Source organism: Anticarsia gemmatalis, chromosome 4 (genome assembly GCF_050436995.1).
Source record: "Anticarsia gemmatalis isolate Benzon Research Colony breed Stoneville strain chromosome 4, ilAntGemm2 primary, whole genome shotgun sequence".
NCBI lineage: Eukaryota > Metazoa > Arthropoda > Insecta > Lepidoptera > Erebidae > Anticarsia > Anticarsia gemmatalis.
Genome location: NC_134748.1, coordinates 12733419 through 12754327, shown reverse-complemented (window position 1 = coordinate 12754327; position 20909 = coordinate 12733419). Strand labels below are relative to the sequence as shown.

At 39.5% G+C, this 20909-nt stretch overlaps 1 protein-coding gene across 2 annotated transcripts in view; it reads right to left on the bottom strand.

Moving 5' to 3' along the window:
* Positions 1-131: 131 nt before the first annotated feature.
* The window catches only part of osp (myosin phosphatase Rho interacting protein outspread), a 271454-nt gene continuing 250676 nt past the window's right edge, over positions 132-20909 (bottom strand). Inside the window, exons 7-18 of one of the 2 annotated variants that reach the window (XM_076113864.1) lie at positions 11057-11185; positions 10489-10649; positions 9831-10184; positions 6377-9747; positions 6056-6266; positions 5662-5831; positions 5108-5281; positions 4565-4717; positions 4043-4139; positions 2831-2909; positions 2068-2178; positions 132-1733 (exon numbers count right to left, since the gene is read on the bottom strand). In XM_076113864.1, coding sequence (XP_075969979.1) covers positions 1645-1733; positions 2068-2178; positions 2831-2909; positions 4043-4139; positions 4565-4717; positions 5108-5281; positions 5662-5831; positions 6056-6266; positions 6377-9747; positions 9831-10184; positions 10489-10649; positions 11057-11185 — 5099 coding nt within the window. In that variant the 3' untranslated portion in view covers positions 132-1644. The remainder of the gene's footprint in view (positions 1734-2067; positions 2179-2830; positions 2910-4042; positions 4140-4564; positions 4718-5107; positions 5282-5661; positions 5832-6055; positions 6267-6376; positions 9748-9830; positions 10185-10488; positions 10650-11056; positions 11186-20909) is intronic. The other variant, XM_076113865.1, reaches the window with a different exon arrangement.

Here is a 20909-nt window from a genome sequence, read left to right as displayed (position 1 = left end):
GTGGTCAGCTGTTTTTCGGAATTATTAAATAAGAGTTTTTTGACAACCTGTCGGTCTATGTCATTGATCGATTGTTTTAATAATCTATTGTTAAAAGTTATATGGCGGGTAGGTAGAATAAAACAAAAATATTTTTGTATTATGTAAGTTTACTGCTCATTTTATAATATGTTATTATAAACACAACGTGAACTAGTACAGTCGGCCGCGTATATATGCAACACACATACAAAACAAGGGAACACAACATACTATGCCGCCGACTGTATATAAAGAAGCCCAAGTAACATAAGTTAATTTATTATAGCCGTGAACAATTACACTGTCGTTAATACGATCTTGTTACTTACAATGCATACTATAAGTTTTGGTATAACATTTTTTAACCCACTAAATAACATTGAGCAATTTATACGATTTATAAATTATGTATACAATTTTCGTGACATGATCATATAAAAATAGGTACATACAATCTATACGCTACTCGTTAGTGTTAAACTATACACAACAATGTGAATACGTGCGTTGGAAGACAGGTTCAATGCCCGGGTCGAGGAGAATGGTAACAGTTGCACACGCAATGTGGAACAAACTCAAAATTAACGCAAATTATATATTTTATTTTCGTAAACATTTAATATTAGGAAATAAGATATAAATATGCCTCTACTTTGTCCGTTCATCAGCATTTACTGGACATCTACGAAATCGCGCCAAATAAATACTTTTTAAATTCATAGATGTCGTAATTAACTTTTTATAATAAATGCTAGATGGCGGTAGTAAACACTCTAAATATAGACACACACAGAAGTCCACGCTTTCTAAACACGGTTACAATGTATTATGTATCGTTGGAGACGCAACAACACACTGACAGGAGCAACTTAAAATATTTCATTAATAGAGAGACTGTTTTATGAAAGAAAAGAAAAAACTAAGATCCACTTAGTCGAGTCCAGAAAGAAAAAGAAAATAGTTCAACCAATGATGCGTCCCCGCCGTATCAGAACACATTATAAATAAAAAAGAAATATTTGGTAACAATGTCTTAAAGATTAATATACAGAAAACAAACTCAGGATACAAACGTTAGTATTTACATAGTATAATTTACACAAGTCACATCACTAACCAAATCGACTAAAAACTAAACTTAAGAATATAAAAAATTTAGTACATTATATATCGCTCTCAAAGTATATACATTTATGTGGTGGGTGGGAAAAAGTCTGGCCACTTAGTAATGTATGGTAGAAAGTGTATTTGGTCTTAAAATATAAAATAATTATATTAATAAACATATTAGTACATTAACGTATGTCCTTTATATTGTGGATTTGGATTATTTATACTTATATTATAAGTTTTAAGGCCTACTAATTGGCGTTATATTAAAGTATATAAGTCACAAACACAGACACTTTTAGTTAGTAGCTAGTAATTTTGTTTTATAATTTTATGTCAAGGCTACTGGTAATTTAGTTGTTACAGTTCTAAATGTGGGTAGTATAATAAAAATACAAAAATCTACGATATTATCTATAGTGTATATATGTAGTGTCAAACAAGCAAGTGGCCAGGTGCTTGCGTGGTGGGTGGTGCAGGTGTGGTGTTGTGACGTCACGCGCGGGTGTGACGTCACAGCTCGAAGCGCTTCTTCCGCTCGGCGACCATGCCGGCGAGCGGGCCCAGCGACGCTGAACAGCGCTCACTCGACTTTTTTAGTTCTGTTGACAAACGATACACATTAATATGAGATTCAGAAACCGAAGAATAAAAATAACAGTACCACTAGAACACCAGGTGGCGCCACTGTCATATATTTAAACAATACCCTTTAATAAATCATTATTATCCCATAATGCATGTGATAATACTTAGTAAATTCTGAAAAAAATCGAAGAAACTTGTCTTCAGAAAATATTATTAGGTGGAGAAGTGAATCTTATCATCTTTAATGAATTTTGCCTTTTTCCAAGAAAGGGGGAGAAATGGGAGAATACGTAAAATCAATATTGCTAAAGTGTTAGCAGGATACAAATTTGTAAGATAAGTAATTACCTGTACGGGAGAGAGCTGCAGGTTTCTTGTGCTCTCTGTCTTTGCGTATTGTATCTTGTTGCGAGCTGGTCGCGCCGCCTCCAGCAGCGGGCTCGACCGCGATGACTTCGCCTACAACATCACAATGTATCATTAAAACATCATATTTTAAACCAATACAAAAATTAAAAAGTATTGGGCAAAAAAAACGGTGTTGCAAACTGTATTAAATAGTAAGTATGGGCTGCAAAAAAGCAAATATTATATTTAATTTGAAATTATTAATAATTGCTGTGGAAGCTATAGGGATAGACTATATTAAGTGCTGTAATTCACCGTTATTTTATAAGGAAAGCATGTCACCTATTTGGATAAATATTTACATATTGTCTTAATAATAACATGAACAAAACCAGGTGTTTCAAAAGTGCAAAGCGAAAACAGAAATAGTCGATTATTAGGTCAGTTACGTAAATGTATCTATATCCTTAAATATTCAGTTTTATAAAAGAATTTTAGCTATAAAAAATATGAAATGATGAAATTTTGAGTTCATCTGTTATTTTAAAGGAATATTTACACAATTATTTATTTAATTACTGTTTCATTGTAAGGCGAAGGGACAACCAAAAATACAAGATGAAAACCTGCCTTAAGTGGAAAAAATCGAAATAAAGCTAACTTACAAGCTCAATATTGGTAAAAAATTTATATCTTGACTCAACTGACCTAAAAACCGCTAATTCATCACAAAAACCAAGGCGAAGCATAGAGAGTGTGTTACCTGTGGTGCTGAGCTTCTGCCAGGCGGCCGCCAGCTGGCGCAGGTGTTGCCACAGCGGCGCCTCGCCACCACTCCCATGCTGTTAGTGCACCCCATACATGACCGTTATGCCAAATACGACCTACTACTACGTGAGAGTACTAAGAAAACACGACTTTTTGGAAAATAACTGAAGTAAAGTAAAGCTTATGTTAATAGCTAAGTAGCATTTGAATCGAATATTATTTCTATGTCTTAAATGACTTGGAAAGTTGTAATTGTCATCTGTGGTCAGGTTGAGAAATAAAAGGCAAAGATAAATAATTTTAAATTGCGTTAATCACAGAGTCATAATTAGAAAATAGTATTTATTAGTTTTAAGAGATTCTTACGCACAGACCTTGAGACATATTGGTCTACTCGTCGTTTCAATCGAGACAATCTATGTAATACTGTCAATTATTCACCAAATGTTCAATTCAAATACCAATAAGCGAGTCATCTTTGACCCAACCGAGTGATCTTTACTGATTGCCAACCGAAGTGTCTCACATTTAAGTTAATAAATATAAGTTGGAAAGTCTGTTTTCTTAGTGCAGTTGCAATGAAGTCGGGGCTACGCTACGTGATCGCAGAAATTGAGCCAACGAGCCAACATGGTATGAGTGAGACAGATATACTATATGTTTCTCTTTTCACCATTCGAATTACGTGAAAAAATGATCGGTAAGAATTAAATAAAATTAATGCAGTGATTTTGAGATTTCGCTTTTTAAAATTAAAGTTTTTAAGACCCATGACCAAACCAGTACCTTTGCACCTCAAAGCTGTGTTACTAATGTGACCAAATCTTTAAATAGAAATCCTTGCTCAATTAGTGCGATCTAACTTAACATTTATATTTAAAAATAAATAGAAAATTATGTACCAAGAAGAAACGAAAAAAAAACTTAAATCCAAATTTAAAAGAAGATAAAGAATACAAAAAAAATCTCAATTTAAAAAGTAAAGTCTCACAAATATAGCTAAATAAACAAAAAATATAGTAACTCTAAATTTGAGCACAAAATAAGACCTTAGCACCTACTAAATACAGTTCAATTTCGTTTGGTGAATGTTACGTGCGATGTATGGGCATGCAAGCACTGCCTCGAGATGAACGAATGAAAGCTTAGCGTAGCTGTACAAGCGTGACCGTGAATGAGTGAGTGAGTGAATGTAATAGTGACGTACCGTGTTAGTGTCTTCTATCAGCTGGGAGAGAGTAGACGCTTCTGCGTTCTTCATTTCATTCGCCTCTGATATTAAATGCGCGCGCAATTGCTTGTTTCTGTAAAAATAAAATATTATTAGCATGAATATATTGTAACTATAGAATCTTTGTACTGCTGTTATCTTACAAGGTCATTGAATAGCTAAGTTAGCGATTAGCCAAAGGTATAGTTTTCTTTAAGTGAGACGGACATGCTAAACTCAAATGTTATTGACCTACCAGTCGAAGTAAAAGGTGGGCTAAGCTAAGGATAAGCTAAGCTTAAGAATTTTTATCTTATAGACCAGGAAATCCCAAGCTTGTTTTGACAATAAATTATTATTTTGCGCAACCAAGCTCCCTCCAAATCTTTGCACAATGCCCCCATTTTTTCTGGGTCTCTTATCGCACACTTTCGGAAAGACTGTCATAGCTACTGCATATTTAAGGATTTTAACCCGTTAATAATATCAGTATTATAAAAGTAATTATTAGATCTTTACCTGGCGTCCAACTGCATGATATGGTTATGCGCCTGTGCGAGCTGCGCGGTGGCGGTGGCGAGGCGCTCCTCCAGCGCGGCGGACTCCACGCACTTCACCGAGTACTTCTCAGATAATGACAAGATCTCGCGCTTTATCTCTTCCATCTCTTGTCTGTGAACAGTATAAATGGTTTGTTAGACAAGTTTCATGGGAAGTCTGGGGTTTCGTTATAAATGCAGTTGTTTTAGATGATACTATCACGTCATCCAATAACACATAATTTTGAAACTGGTTGTTTTCAGTCGGTATTTCATTTGTCCTTTTTTGTCAATATGAAATTCATTACCTATGAAGTATCTAATGGCAAGTTTCACCACCCATTTTTTACTATTAAATAGTTCATAAATACAACGTCAACTTGTTAAAAAAATACTTGATTGAATCTTTTTACTGAACCGAAAACATGAACTGAAAAATTTTTAATTTTATGAACTTCAACACAGTTTTCTATGCATTCTTTCTAAAACTACTCAAATAAAAGTGGTTTTATTGAGTACTCACTGGTGCCTAGAGCTGATCTGCTGCCTCTCCCCGCACTGCGCGCCGCGGCTGAGGAACTCTGCCTTGAACTTGTCGACCTCGCGCCGCACCTCGCTCTCGTGCGCCTTGCGCATGGCGTCCAGCGCGGCCAGCGTCGCGCGGGTCTCTTCTGCTAGAGCTTGCTCTTTGTCTAGTCTGCAAGTGACAAGTCAAATATTTAAATATTGTGATTAATTCAGTGGTATGTGGCATTCTCTGGTGTTTGATTACTCCTATGGGGAAAAATGCGTGACTTATGTATGTGTTGTTGTAGAAAATTCATGTTCATGTCAAGATTTAGTAATAGTATCTCGTTGAAAGTATGGTCATGGGATGCCTTCGATGAACATGAGATTATCCTAATCATACTTATTTTTACTTTAGGCGCGATTCTAGCGGCTTATTCTACAATAGAGCCAGCAAGCTCACCTAGAAATAATTTAAAAATTCTTGCACGCATCAGAAGCATACTAAGGTTTGCAATCACAGATAGTATCCATGCAATTTTTCATGCTTAGTGTTGTGATGTCAGTTACCTGAGCTGTTCCCTCTCGGCGCGGTGCTTCTCCTCCATCTCGCGCACGATGCGGCGGTGCGAGCTCTCCATGGCCAGCAGGCCCTTCTCGCACAGAGCGCGGAGCTGTTCGATCTCTTGCTGGTAGCGGGCGCGGAGCCCGTCCCCGTGGGTGTCTGCTGCCACTGCGCTCTGCACAAGAGGGAAAGAAACCAGTGTTATTACAAAGTTCAAAAAACTGTTATTGTTGGTAATTTTCACTGCCTGTTTTTCTGTTTTCTTGTAAGGAGGCGATATAGAATTTTGTGTTGCAGTGGTGTTTACAAAACTTATCACGATGTTGTACCCACAGTGAGTGTGGCTTGCATTTATATGGGAGTAAAGTATGTTGAGTAGAATTAGTAGTTAGTACATACCTGATACGCGGCGCGCAAGTTCTCCAGCTGCGCGGAGTACTCGCTGTCGAGCGCAGCCAGGCGGCGCTGCAGTGTGCGGGCACGCTCCCGCAGGGCCGCGCGCTCGCGCTCGTGCTGCGTCTGCAGCTGGGCGCGGGCACGACGCGCCGCCGCCAGCGCACTCGCCTGCTGCGCCAGGGCACACTCGCCACGGGCTCGCTCTTCATGCAGTCTGCAAGTTTAATATTATATGTCAAGAAATGTTGAACCATCGCGTTTAGATTAAGATATTGAGAGTGTCTACGGAGTGTGTCATCGGAATATACGTCGGTAAAAACTCACCTGTCCAGCGCGTCTTGCAGCTGCTTGCAGTGCTGGCAGGGCACCAGCGCTTGCAGAGCTTCGACGCGGCGGCGCAGCGCCTCGACGCGGTCGAGCACGCCGGCCCCCGGGGGCGGAGGCTCCGAGCCCTCGCCGCCCGCCAGCTGGCGCTGCACCTCCGCCACCGCCGCCTCCACCCGCTCGAGGCTCTCGCCGATCTTCATCGAGTCTTCACTGTTACCCGAACAGTCACTGGAGAAGAGCGCTCGGCACTCGGTCGAGAATCGCTGGAAGAGGTAGACGAACTCCGCCTCCTGCGCCGGGTCCGCCTCCAGCGAGGAGAAGGCGTCCTCGGAGCGGCGGCGCGGGGAGTCGGGCGGCGGCGCCGAGGCGCGGTACGTGCCCTCCAGCACCGCCACGCGCGCGTCCACCAGCGCGCGGCCCGCCAGCGCCTCGCCCAGCTGCGCCAGCAGCGCCCGGCTGTCGCGGGCGGCCGGCGGCGAGGCGCGGCGCGGGCCCGCCAGGCAGGCGCGGTAGCGCGCCGCGATGTCCTTGACGGCGGCGTCCATCTCGCAGCGCAGGTGGTCGTGCGCCGCCTGCCACCACAGCTCCAGGTCGGCGCGGTCCTGCGCCGTGAGCGTGAGGCGCGCGCGCCGCGCCTGGTCCAGGCGCTGGTCGCAGAGCGCGGCGGCGCGGGCCAGCGCCCGCGTCACCTCGGCCTGCACGAGCTCGGCGCCGAGCGCGTCCCGGGCGGAGGCCCAGGCCTCGCGGACCCGCGCCGCCTCCACGTTGGCCCGCAGCTGCTCGGTGTCGGTGTCGGTCGTTGTCGCGTAGCTGAGCGCCTCGCACGCCAGCGCGGAGCACAGCTCGGCGAGTTTCTCGCTCTTGTATCTCTCGACCGCCTCGGCTACCTCTCGCTGGGACGCCTTCAACGCCTCGAGGTCGGCTCCGTGGATGATCAGTTCGGAGCGGCGCTGCTCCCGCGCCTCCCGCGAGCCGTTGACGATGTCTATCTTTCGCGTGAGTATCCTCGCGAGGTAGTCGAGTGAGCTCCTCGTGCCGACGCTCCCTCTGCCGCTCTCGCCGTTAATTTTCCGTTTAAGGTTATCTATTAGTTGACTAGTTTCGATTATTTCAGACTTTATCAATCGGGCGAAGAATCTGCTCCCGTTGGAGGACTCGAGCGCCTCCTGTATTCGGCCGACGAGGACGGCCTCGTACGCCAGTTTCTCGGCCAAGATCTCGAGGCTGCGTCTCTGCGTGAGTTCACCGGCCTCGTACAGCGCCGCCTTCCTCCTCGATATCTCGAGCAGCTTCGTTCTCAGTTGTTCTTCAAGCTGCACGACGACCTGCGCCACGCTGTCGTTGACATCTATATCTTGATTTTGGTCACAATCTACCACACACTTGTCGAAACATTCCTGTAGCCTCTTGCTGACGTCTGTTAAGCACTTCTCCATAGATTTGAGGCTGTATTTCTTCTCGAGACTCGGCGACGGTGATCTGCGTGACTTGGCCGCTCTCATTGCACTCATCTGACAGAGACACTCGTTCACCTTATTCCTAGAGTGTATCACTACGTTCTCTAGACTCTGTAGCCTCTCCAGTAGATGTCTCTGTGACTGTGTGCCGATGTTGGAACTCTCCGGACTTTCGTTGAATGATGGACTCTCCGTAGATCTGGTCGCCTGACTCAACGACTCGCAGGAGTTTGTGAGGTCCTTGCGGTTTTCTAAAGCCGAGGCTACTTTGGTTTCTAGCGAGCTCAGTCGGACCAGCATCTTCATGGGCTCGGAGCTGGTGGCGCTGTCGAGGGACTTCCTCCTCAGGCGCGCGGCCAGTCTCTTCATCCGTTTCTCATCAGTGAGGCTCTCAGATTTGGAGGCTTTTTCTTTGGCAGGAGACGCACTTTTGGAGGGAGAATTGATAGTAGGGACCGGTTCCCCGGTCTCTAACATTGTGATTTTATTTTCGAGTTCTGTGAGTTTCTCTTCTACTTCTTTGCCAAGAGTGAAGGACTCCCTGCCTTTTAGTGACAAGCTTCGTCTCTTCTCCCTTGACTCAGACTTTTGGATCTTGTGTTTGAGAGTTCGTACTTGTTTGTCTGACGCAGTTAGTTTTTGCGTTAGATCTAGAATGCGAGCCGCCATTAGATCTATCTCAGACCTACTACACTGTTCTCTCAACTTCATCTCATTTCTCAACTTCATGTTGGTAATCTCTAACTCATCGTACATGTTATGTGAATCACGTAACTCCTTCTTCATGGCTTTGATCTCATGAATGGCCTTCGAGAATCGGTCTCTTAACTCACCATACTCTTCTATTAGCCTGTCTTTTTCCATTTCCTCTATATTAAGGTCTTGGTTCAAGTTTGAGAGGTCGTTGAGAGATCCGATGCTCTTTCTCTTTTCTTTCGTAGGTGATACTGTATCAACAAGTGATCGGCTTTCAAGGTCTTGTATCCTCACATACAAGCTATCGTTCTCTTTCACACTTTTCAGCAGCTTTTCATTCAGTTCGTTCAATTCGCGTTGTAGCTGCACAATTGTTTCTTGTGCAGACGTCAGCTGCCTCGTCAATAACTCACAATGTTCCGTGGATTCTTTCAAGAAGTTCTGCGTTTCAGTCAACTTGGTCTCCCATAGCGTCTTGTCTTGGTTGTATAATGCCTTTATCGCGTCCAAATTCTCAGCCTCTTTAGTTCTTAGCGAGAGTTCCTCTTCTTTCTTCTGTAGTGTTGTTACTAGTTCTTCCATCTTCTTTTCTTTCAAAGCAGCCTCTGATTTTATTTTCTGTAGTCTCGCGAGCTCTGTCTCAGCGGCGCTGACGTCACTAAGCGCGAGTTTCAATTGTTTCCTTAGATCGTCAATTTCGATGGACTGTTTGTCGATAGTGGAGATGTAACTACGTTTTCTCGCTTCGATCGGTTTTTCGTTTTCATCAACTTCGTCGACTGTGCGTTCTTTTTCTTTGGTAGAATCGATTTCGTCTCTTTCGCCTTTCGGTGTGTCGGAGCGCGGTGGTGTTGGATGACTGTTTCGACCGCGAACCTTTTCTTTGACTTTTGATATTGGTGTTCTTGTGAGTAGTGGTGATGGTGGTGGTTGTGGTCCCATGTCTCCCCAGTCAGCGCTGTCCCTCCTGCCACCTTCGGATGCTGTTCGATACTCCTCATCTGATGAAAATGGAGCTGATCTTGCTGTTATCGGCGTGATCGGTGTGACAGGAGACGTTGAAGATTCTGATGCTTGATCAACAGTGTCTTCTCGTAAGATAAGTGACAACGGTCCTGTATCAGGTAGGCCGGCTGTTCTTCGCATAGCTGATACCCAATTTGCTCTGATTCCTGCCGTTACAGCCGATAATACTATATGCTTTCCATCCCAAGTCTGCAAATAAACAAACTTAAATTAGCATCAAGATTTACCAAACTCTCAATCTTTAAACTAGCGTATAGTAAATAGTAACATACCTCTGTTTCGAAAGCATATCCATTAGTTGACGCTGATGTTGGCAGTTCGACAACCCTGGATATGCCACTGAGGTCAATAACCCCGTCCATGAGTCCTCTGTGTTCTGCGTGAGGGTCTCGGAAGTAGAGGAGTGCTGCTCCTCGGAGGACGAACCAGTGTCTGGACCAGCCTCCAGCCCCTCGTCTTTGCAGCCAGCCAGCTCTTGCGTGCAGCAGTCTTTCAGCTGGTAGTTCCACTCTGCCACCTTCTCCACCCTCAGTTGGTTCGACGACATCAGCTGGCTCGCTACCTTCGCTTGCGGAACTGGAGCTGGGTTCTTCTGGCGGTGCTCCTCCGTCTGGTGAGCCTCGAGCCTGAGAAAAATAACATTAACATTAGTTTAGCAACGTATTTTAATGACAATATCATATTGTTTTTATCGCAATTTGGAGACATGGTAACCTATTTTTAGGATTTCTGCAAGTCCTAACTCCTAGACTAATTTAGGACCTCTAGTATTCAATAAAGCTATTCAATTCATTAAGGCTTTCGGTGGTTAAAACTCTTTATCTATGTAAACAATAGTAAGCATAATAATAATTGTGTCAGCAAGCGATTTGCTTTACTTAAAATACTTTACAGAAAAACATTTTAGTAACAATCTTGGACATTACTTACCGGCAGTCGATCAGGTGGTGGTAGTCTGGTGGGTCGTTCAAGAGTGGGAGGTAAGGCTCGTCGGGACCGCGGCCTGGTGAGCGACGCCGCTATGTCACGAAGCTGTTCATCGTATTGTTGGTGCTGATGCTGGAGCAACGGCGAGCGAACGCCTACTGTGGCTGCAAGAAAGAACACGTGAACATGACTGGATCGAGTACAGCGAATGAATTATTTCTAATGAATAACTGTCGGATATTGTGAAAAGATAGGGGTAAAATTATATTGGAGCATGGCAATGACGACTGCAAATTACATAAATGATTATAAAAAACAGGTTCATGGCTGCCTGTCCTGAGTATTACGAAGAAGGTTCTACTATTAATGCAATTTTCGATACACGATCATCGCGTCTGTTAAAATTTACCGTCGCATTGTTACGCCTATTCATAACACACTTAGTTCATGTTTTATCACAAAAAACATCACAATAAAGCCCAAAGGAAACCCTTCGTGTATCTCCAAGAACCATTTACGAAGAAAAGTTGACCAGCTGGCGATGTGGTCATCTTCATGACACAATACTCACCATCATCATTAACAGGAGGTGTGGTTGGTTCAGCCCAGGTGTCCCTGCGTCTGGACCTCGCCTTCTCCTCCCCGTTGATCTTGTCCCTCGTGGGGGGAGACGCTGATGACACTGGCTGGTCTGTGTATACTGGAACAAGGAGAATTACTATAAGAATATGATGGTATAGGTGTGTTGGACATACTGTTCGGTGCTGTGAAGTGATTTATTACTCCTCTTAGATAATTCCATACTATATATTTTGAGTTTAAGTGAATATAAAATGAACGAATTCATTTTAGATGCCACTGAGAACGATACACGATAAAAAGAGCAAGTTAAGAAAGTGGGTAGGCAATAAAATAGACAAGCGTGCTCATTTAATCAAATCAACTATTTATCAATATAACTGTTTCTGTTCTTTTCTAATCTCATCCATTGCAATCTACACGACGGAAAATATTTTCTCCTAAACTTCTATTTTGAAATTAGTAGACTACTGTGCGCTTCGAGTTTTCAAAACAAGTACTACACCAATAAAACGAGAATTGGCGTAAAAAATTATGACAAACAGTGACTCAATCACGTTCAATCAGATCCTCTCTATATTGTTTACTAGCTGACCCGCGCAACTTCGCTTGCGTCACATAAGAGAGAATGGGTCAGAATTTTCCATGTTTTTGTAACACTTTTTACTGTTAGGTACTCTGCTCCTATTGGTCGTAGCATGATATAAAATATGCTTTTTTTTCACGAAAAATATTCTCAAAATTTTTTACATCTCTTAGTATAACGAAGTCGCACTAAGGCATATCCGCCATTAAAACAGTTGCCATGGCAACGGAATTTTGTTAATTCAATGTCATTATAATATTGATATTTCGCGACTTCGTTGAATTTTCTGAATTTTCCCGGGAAATGCGTCATTTTCCCGGGGTAAAAAGTAGCCTATGTCCTTTCTCGGGTATCAAAATATCTCCATACCAAATTTCATGCAAATTGGTTCAGTAGTTTAGACGTGATTGAGTAGCAGACAGACAGACAGACAGACAGACAGACAGACAGAGTTACTTTCGCATTTATAATATTAGTATGGATGGTCTCATATTTCGTAAGCAATATCGTGCAGGCGCCCTTTGCTTTATCTACAAACTACTTTTTCTTGCAAAAATATCAAATGTTAGGTCACGTTTATGAAGACATACTTTAGATACTAAAAGCACAAAATGTGGGGAGAATATACCAGGTAAGATCGTATAAAATCTAGTATATTTTTATTGCCCTAAGGAATGATAGCCGGTCAGTATAAAGTGGCACAGAATTGGTTCACGCGGACCTGAGGCAACACCAATGACTTTTCGAAGTAATATGTGTATTAAAAATAATTGTCACTTGCTCTAACAGTGAAGGAAAACATCGTGATGAAATCTTTCATGCCTAAATTTTTAACACATTTCTTGAGGGTATGCAAAGTCCCCAACCCGCACTTGGCCAGCGATGTGGATTCAAGGACTAACTCCTCCCTCGTTCGAGAGAACACCCTTGCCCAGCAGTTGGACAGTAAAGGGTTAAACAAAACCTTAGCTCGTCTCGCTTTCACCAAATTTTCTACAGTTACCCACGGGAACAAATATGAAGATCTTACGTACGTACGTACCTCAGTGAAAATACACAACTTATATTTAACGCTATGAAAATCGAAAGCCAGCACTTTGTCGCACTTTAAACAGACATAAATCTTAAGAAACATAATCTTTTTGACATTTATTTTACGCCATAATGATAAAGAACACATGTTACATAAGCGTACACCTGCGGCACTATGATTACTACTAGTTGTGAACTTTCACCCGACGTTTCCTGTCATATAAATCACGCGGGTAGTCATAAAACGCAATATCTATAACGTAAACAAATCGTTTATAATCTACATCAATACTATTTGAATATCTTGGAGATAAATTCATGGGAAGTAACGAATAGTCACCGCATAGAATTACGTCCTTCCGAGATTTTACTTTCGTTTATAGATCAGGCAGAGCATGGAGGCGGCATATTGAGCGTAGGGTTTTTTAAATGTGGAAATGTTCTCAATAGGACGCAATTTGGTTATTAGACTAATATTTGAGAATAACTTGGTCAGTTGGTGAGACCTCTACTACATATATTCTCGTGGTTCATGGTGTTATAGACCTCTATTACTCACTTATGTACAACTTCGGAAATAAAACAATATTAATGATTTATAACGCTACATAAAAGGTCGAAAAAGTACCTATCAAAAATTCAATTACAGAATTTTATGTACCCCTTTGCCATCAAGTTCTTTTCAACCAGAAAACTTACGTATATATTTATATCGCAATAAGTTAGCAAAATGGCGTGATGCAGACTTGTCACGTACATCATGTGGGGAGAGATTTACAATTGAAAAAAGTGCAAAGTTTAATAAATATGAATGAGGCCGTAGACAAGGCGGTGTAAATCATCGACACCCACTGCGCGCGGCGCATTGTACTGCCTAGGGCGACACACAGTCTGGATTGTAAACTAAATATTTAACAATGTTTTTGAGCCCTGATTCTATACTGGAATCTTCGTTTTGTATTTTATCCTTGTTAGATTCATTCTGAGGATAGATTTACTATCGATAGAGGTACTAACTTTTGTAAAAAATACTCTAGATACAAGTAAAAATCGATGCAATTTGGTCTTTGTGTTTTAAATTATTTATTTGGCAATATAGAACTAAAATTTATTCCTGTCCAGAGCATTTGCTACTTTCCTATTTTTTGTAAACGCAAAGTAGGCTGGAATTGTCATACCATCTTTTTCTCTTTTCATTATAATGGACAGTTTCGATATTATGAAATATACTTTCATATTCACGAAGCGATGGAGTCCCTACTATCCTTGCATTCGAGTCCCCGATGTGTGGACCGCACGTGCACTAGATGAGGTTTTCATATATCCATATTTATTGTCAAACAACTACACACAATCATAAGTAGAGAGAATAACAGCTTGTCACGGTGGTCTAACGTAGTTCTCAAATACTACGCAATAGGTCTCTTCAAGGAATGAGATAATATCTTAACTCTATTACGTTGGATAAGTGAGGCTTCAAGACTTCCTATTTCTATGAGAACTCTTTTGAATAATTCTCATACTTCCGATATTTTCTTAAAATGAGACCAAAATATTTACGCTCGAATACAAAACCATCTCTCACTTTAAGTATGTCCTAAACGTATCATGCAGTTTTTGTCACTTTGATGTGTATTGTAGCGACAGATACACTTTTGAGCACCGCATTACTCGCTCTATCAACTAATGTTTCTACTTCCATTGTTACGCAATCACCTTATTATTATTTATTAAAACTGTTAATTACTATGTCCCCAACCCGCACTTGGCCAGCGTGGTGGACTCAATCCCGACCTCATTGCAGGAGGAAATCCTTGCCACGTAACGGGTAAAATTTATTTTAAATTTCTACCTTCTTCATTTCCGTTCTTTCTCAAGAAAACACTCAACAGCGTTTTGCATAATATATTCAAATCTTAAGAGAAGTACTATAAATCCATGTAGTCATTTATTAATTCCTATTGCCTAACACTTTACATCTTCGAGTATGTACCTTCCGCACTTGTTAGAGGAAACTGGTTGCCAATAAATCTGCGATTAGCATTAAACTATTAGAAATTTCACATTACACATCCTCTTGCTAGCTTCTAGCTTACGACACGACATACTACATGTAATTGTGTAAGATAGGGATACATGTGAACGTTTAGTTGTAATACAAGAAGCGTTTCCTGTCGTCTGATAAAATTATCCATACTAATATTATAAATGCGAAAGTAACTCTGTCTGTCTGTCTGTCTGTCTGTCTGTCTGCTACTCAATCACGCCTAAACTACTGAACCAATTTGCATGAAATTTGGTATGGAGATATTTTGATACCCGAGAAAGGACATAGGCTACTTTTTACCCCGGGAAAATGACGCATTTCCCGGGAAAATTCAGGTGGCGAACGAAGTCGCGAATATTCAATATTATAATGACACTGAATTAACAAAATTCCGTTGTCATGGCAACTGTTTTAATGGCGGATATGCCTTAGCGCGATTTCGTTATATTATGAGATATAAAATATAATTTTGAGAAAATTTATCGTGAAAGAAAACATATTTTATATCATCACGCTACGACCAATAGGAGCAGAGTAACAGTAAAAAAGTGTTACAAAAACGTGGAAAATCCTGACCCATTCTCTCTTATGTGACGCAAACGAAGTTGCGCGGGTCAGCTAGTTGTAAAATAAATTTTCATGTTATTCACAGTTAATTCAAAATTCTATTAATCTGAGAAAAGCGACAAGATTTTTGTACGAATGGGTTTACCAGCCTTAATTTAAATGACTCATTTTATAACCCAAAACGGTGCGGCCGCGTTAGTATTGTTGAAGTAAGAAAAACATATGTGTGTATTGTATATTATATAATTTAAGACATTAAAGGTTTTATAAATCGATTTCGGCTCCAAAATTACTCCTTTTGGAAATATATTTTAGACTATTTTATAATTTATGCTATTTTAATTCTCAAATGCTTACACAAATACGAATATAGTAGTATTAAATGCCCAAACTTCTTAATCATTACACCGATCATTCGCACGAACGTTACAAGTCTTTACTCACATGTGTCCACACCTGAACATGTCATTAGTGCAAGCTCACCTCACGTTACGTAACAGTGTACTTTTAATATTCGCTACAAAATTACGTAAAAACAAGTTTTTGCGACAACTGCGCGGAGAAAGTTATTGACAGCTAATTAGTGTATTGACACAAACGATTTACTGTTTGTTCTTCAATTAATAATAAAAGGCGGGGCTTGGGAGATATTTAAGGAATATGAAGTAAAAGATTATGATTACATTGTGTGTGTGAACTCGATTTAAAAGTTATGACTTAAGAGAAGAAAAGAACGTAATTTTTTTAATATAACTGTAAGCTGTAGATATATTATTGCTGTTTTTTGTTTTGATTTAAAGTTCAGAACAACTTAATTCATCTTTTTAAAGAGAGAGAGAGATAAATCTTTTAATATAAATAAATATCGAAATTATATAAAATCCTGATATTAACGCATATGCCAATAATTTTCTTGGAACAATGCAATGTAATCATTCTGTCAAAATATAACAGCCCTCTCCATACTTATTGGCACAAACTTGCAATGCAACAAATTATTATTTTCTTATAAACGTACGAGAGATCGCGTAATCATTATAAAAGTATTAATGAATAATGAGTTATACCATCCATCAGCTACTAAAAGGCAACAAAAGTATTACGTCTTCTTTTCAAAAAACCGTTATACAAAAACAAACAGTGCGAATGAAGCTGTATTGTGACTAGAACAATGTTATTAAGTATGTTTTGTTGTAGCGTAAGACTTGCTACACATATTCGATTCGGAATTTATCGGCTTACCCCTAGTTTCTGAGGTACATTTAGCGGTAGTTTATCTATTCAATAGCGTTTAAACTCATATAAAAAGACGCTATAGATAAACTACCGCTAAATGTACCTCAGAAACCGGGCATTAGACGGGCGGTAAAACCGAATATGCATGGGTTGATGTTTGGGAAAAATGCCGCTCGATATCGCCTGAATGTTGAAAACTTTAAACTAAATTGTGACGATCGGACCCGAAGGAACTCGCTACAAGCCGAACAAGTGCAGTATTTGCTTCGAGTCGGTTTTGTTGTTCGCTAAATACAGCCGAATCCAACGTGCCGACTCACCCCCCCGGTAAATTTAATGGTAGTTTATCTATTCAATAGCGTTAAAACTCATATAAAAACGCTATTAAATAGATAATCTACCGATAAATTTACCTCAGAAACCGGGGGTTAGATATGTGTGTAGTAAGCTTAATATCAGTGAATTGTTTAGAAAGAGTCGAGTGAGCTCGCGTGCCGGTAATGGAGAGAAATAGATCAAAATATGTGGACGGAGGCAAATGAACTGTAGTAGTGACTAGTGATGTAATGACTGTGTGTACGAATTCACTGTGACTGTCAAAACTGAATGTAAAAGAAAGAGGAAGGATTTTAAGCTGCTTTTATTGTCACTGAAAATACAGTGGTTGTAAATGTGTTTGGGTGATGGAGGCTGTTTGAATTTCGTTAATATGAGATGTTCCCAAAAAACTTTTTTACTTTGCGAATAGAGTTATTTTACCTCAAAGTGCTAGTAAACTAATTATTTGCATAGAAAGCAAAACATACATTTTAATATTTAGAGAAAACTTACCAAATTATGCAAGATAATTCATAGTGTGTCATACATTTTCAAAAATAACTCGTAAATTCGTCCTACTTCAATCCAAAACAAGCATTAAAAAGTCCACTAACGTCTACATTTGTAATTTCAAAGTAACATCGTTAAAGGTTAAGTAAAAAGTACAGCCGCGAGTTTGAAGCCTAGCAAAAAGTGATAGGAGCCAGAAAATCCATTAGCACAGGTCGTTGACCTTAACTCATAAGTTATGGTCGCCATAGCTTCACTTCTCAGAACTACGCATGAAATAATCGATATTTTTTTGCAACTGTTCTTTTACTTTGTGAAATAAAGGTTCTGTATGTGTTAGAGTTACATAAACGCCCCTTTTTTAAGAAAGAATTGTTAATAGTAATTAAGATAATACCTGTTTAATTGATACAATTTGTAGGATAAATAGCCTTGTGAAAAAAAGGTTCTGTATGTGTTAAAAAGGTAATAAACGCCACTTTTTTTAAGAAATAATTGTTAATAATAATAGGTAACGATAATACCTGTTTAATTGATATATTTTGTAGGGTAAATACCAATCAGAAATCTTTGATCTTTTTAAGGGTTAATATGAGCGAATATCGCGCACGAAACTTATTATTTCAAATAACTTGACAAACCACGAATTTTCAGTAATATCAACTTCAAGCACGAAACTTTTTATTTCAAATAACTTGACGAATCACAAATTTTCGGTCATATCAACTTCAAAACTTAAGATGCATCTATAGTAGAAATAATATAAAACCATAGCTTAAGTATGGAGTCTTCCCCATAACTCATAGAGTCACAGACCTACAATAAATTAGCCGAGTCGAATACATTGTAGAACGATGTATCATAGTAATAAGTTAAAAGGTGAACAGCAGACGACGTCGGGGCGCGCGCGTATGTAAATATAACTAGGAGTAACTGCGACTACATAGATTGGGCCCTCCGGCGCTGTGCTCACTACACCTATCTACTTTGACGACTTGTTGGGCTAAGGAATAAAACTAATTTGGCAGATAGTTTGCGGTAAACTGTCAGCTAGAGTATGTTGCTGTACAAAATTTGAATAAATATTGCTTATCAGGAACATTGGTAGAATAAGGTTAGCTGACGATAAACAGATAACAAGATGTAATAGTTAGATCTAAGTAAGTTTTTGTATGTAAGGATAAATTAATGTTTTAGGCGTCATATAACAACAGCAAATAAATATTGCAGAAATTGAGGAGAGGACTTTTGATAGTGATATATTTATAACGTATAAGAGAAATAAAGACAAAAATTTAATTTTAAAAACTATCTGTGTCTAAGTACGGGACATATTATTATGTATTTCACATTGCAAAAGTGTAGCATACTGTTAGTCACATACAGTTAGCTCGGTATGAATCGAATCCTAAAGCTAGCTGTCCAATATAATTAGTTGGATTTCAATACAAAATGTGAAGTAAAAAACGCCTGAATAAGAATAGTTATTAGAGAATATCTGAGAGTACAATGTGATGGCAAATTGAGCTTACTTGTATGCTTTCATACATATTATATTTGTTTCTACATTAATATACAATTTGTTTATAATACTTTTGATCATTTTAGTCATTTATCGGTATATGTGTGTGTTTGTTGATTTATTGTTATAATCTACACTAATATAATAAAGCTGAAGAGTTTGTTTGATTGTTTGTTTGTTTGAACGCGCTAATCTCAGGAACTACTGGTCCGATTTGAAAAATTCTTTCAGTGTTAGATAGTCTATTTATTGAGAAAGGCTATAGGCTATATAACATCACGCTACGGTCATTAGGAGCGGAGTAGCAACGAAAAATGTTACAAAAACGGGGAAAATTTTGACCCATTCTCTTAGGTGACGCAAGCGAAGTTGCGCGGGTCAGCTAGTCATATCATATAGCCTCGTAATATTATTGCCTAATTAATTCATTTTCTGAGAGTACAATATACTTTATAGCAATTAGCTTGTGCTATTTTTCAAAACCAAAGAAATATTTCTACAATTGCAGTTTAAATCGTACGTTACTGTGTTCAATAAACTATAAAGATTAAAAAACAAACAGTCATAATTGTAACAAAAATACCTACTATCTAACAACATATAATTAAAAAAATATAATCTATGCCTTCCAAATTCCCAAATGGGTTCGTACCCTACTTTGTTTCCACGCTCTAAATCCCACTATCATCAAAGAAAGTTATTTAACAGCCCTTGACAAGCAAAGACAACAATTAACTATACATACATACATACAAATTTCCTCTAAATAACAATCACATTGTCATTAAACTCGACTTTCCATCAAAACATCTATTTTGTGCGCACACCGAGACACATTAAACACGGCCGGTTGCGCACGCGCATCCAATGAAAGTAAAATCAACCGTTCTTGTTACTTTTTGGTTTTAAATTGTCATAGCTATTTTTAGATGTTAAATCATTAAGCAAAAACTGATTAAATACTAAAAATAGTTAGATTTCGTCTGTCATGATCAACGGCAGTTTATTGTTCGAGGTTGGAAAGCTACTGAGTTTGGACCAAAAAACTTTTTGAGGAAAAAGTTGATGCTGTTTAGGCTGATTGCGAATTACGTCATTATTAGTTAATTAGTTAGTTTGTGGCAAATTATACAAAGATAAAAGAGGAGAAGCTGAAAGGACGTAATTTATACACAACCAATATTACGGGGAGGAAGTCGTGGCTTAGTTAACAACAGCCGCGCGAATCGATCCCTGAGGTGAAGCTACGCTCCCCGAGATTGTTCATTTGATGGATGACATTCTTATACATATCGAGTTCCTCCGTGATTCCGAAGGCACATTAAATTATGAGTTCCGGATGTCATTTTCAAAGATCTTTGACAGCCGTTGACAGTAGTCAGAAGCTTGATAGTCTGACAGCCAGTCTTGACGAAGGGTATCGAGTTATATTCCAGGTAACTGGGTTGTGGAGGTCTGATAGACAGTCGCTCCATATAAAATACTAGTATCCAGCTGCATCCGGTGAGACTGAAAGCCAACTCCAACATGGTTTGGAAGAAAGGCTAGACTGATAGGCGGACCTAATTCCCCAGGCATTATCTTGCAGTCCTATAATGACATGGGAGTGAAGATTCTATCATCAAAGGTGCCTGTATCATTAACACTGATCTAATAATGTCTAATAACTGCGTATCACTGAGATCCGATCAGGAAATTATTAACGTTAAAGCAAGTTAGGAATTAAACTAAATGTTGCTAAGACTAAGATGGTGTTGATTACAAGCTTTTCATCATAGTTTAGATGAACTTCAACTACATAATATATAAAATATAGTTCATTTATTAATGTCCCACTGCTGGGTAGAGGTCTCTTCCCGAATTAAGAAGTGGTTATGCCTTGGGTTTACTCCGTCAGTCAAGTTCGACTTGGTATACCCCATATGAAGTACATAAAAATTACAGCTAAGCATTTGCCGTTTATGTAAATATAAAAAAGTAGACAACTCGATCTCTATAGAGTTTTCTAAGTTGTGTGTGTGCATTAA